Genomic DNA, 726 nt, shown 5'->3' on the forward strand with positions numbered 1-726 from the left:
GCCAAGAAGAAAGGTCCTTGTGACCTCTTCAAAGCACTATGAAAGACTTTCTCCGCATTGTTTAACATGCCATGTCTCAGATAAGCTCCAATGACATTATTTGCCAGCCTCATATCATAAGTAGAGCAGCTTGATTCCCATTCCTCGTAGTATTTCTTTAAACCATCCATGTCGTTATGCTTACTAAGGGACTGGAGCATGACAAGATAACTAGAATTGGTTAGATCCAAGGAACTCTTTAGAGAACCCCAAATACGATAAACCTCACCTAGATTAGATATTCTGGCGTGCAAACTAATCAAATAGTGGTAAGCCTGACGATTACGAGGTCCCATCTCTTCCTCAAGCTTCTTTAGAGCTAACTCAGCTTTTTCATTATGCCCAGCCTTAACATAGGCAACAGCCAAGTTACTATATGTAGTCCAATCGCACTCCTTTGCATTCTCCTGTTTTAGCTCTTCGAAGACCCTTTCCACTCCTTCTATATCATCTAAACAAGAAAAGCTATTCATCCAGATATTATATGAAAATGTGCATAGCGGAACTTTTCTGCTCTTCATTTCCTGTACCAAAGGGGCAACTTTTTCTGGTTCCCCTAGTCTCATATATAACGACATAAGATTGTTGAATGCCAATGATTTATTTGTGAACTTCAATTGATCCATTTTCTCAAAGAAGGATAACGCCTTGTCTGTCATTTTTTCAACACAGTAGCAATTCAAGAGT

At 39.3% G+C, this 726-nt stretch overlaps 1 protein-coding gene across 1 annotated transcript; it reads right to left on the reverse strand.

The window, feature by feature from the left end:
• Nucleotides 1–5: 5 nt before the first annotated feature.
• LOC125850562 (pentatricopeptide repeat-containing protein At1g02370, mitochondrial-like) lies at nucleotides 6–720 on the reverse strand (the record flags this gene model as incomplete). Its single annotated transcript, XM_049530429.1, has 1 exon — nucleotides 6–720. A coding segment is annotated over exon 1 (693 nt), but the record flags the coding sequence as incomplete, so codon positions are not given.
• Between the last annotated feature and the right edge of the window lie 6 nt (nucleotides 721–726).

This window comes from Solanum stenotomum, unplaced genomic scaffold, assembly GCF_019186545.1.
Source record: "Solanum stenotomum isolate F172 unplaced genomic scaffold, ASM1918654v1 scaffold17582, whole genome shotgun sequence".
NCBI lineage: Eukaryota > Viridiplantae > Streptophyta > Magnoliopsida > Solanales > Solanaceae > Solanum > Solanum stenotomum.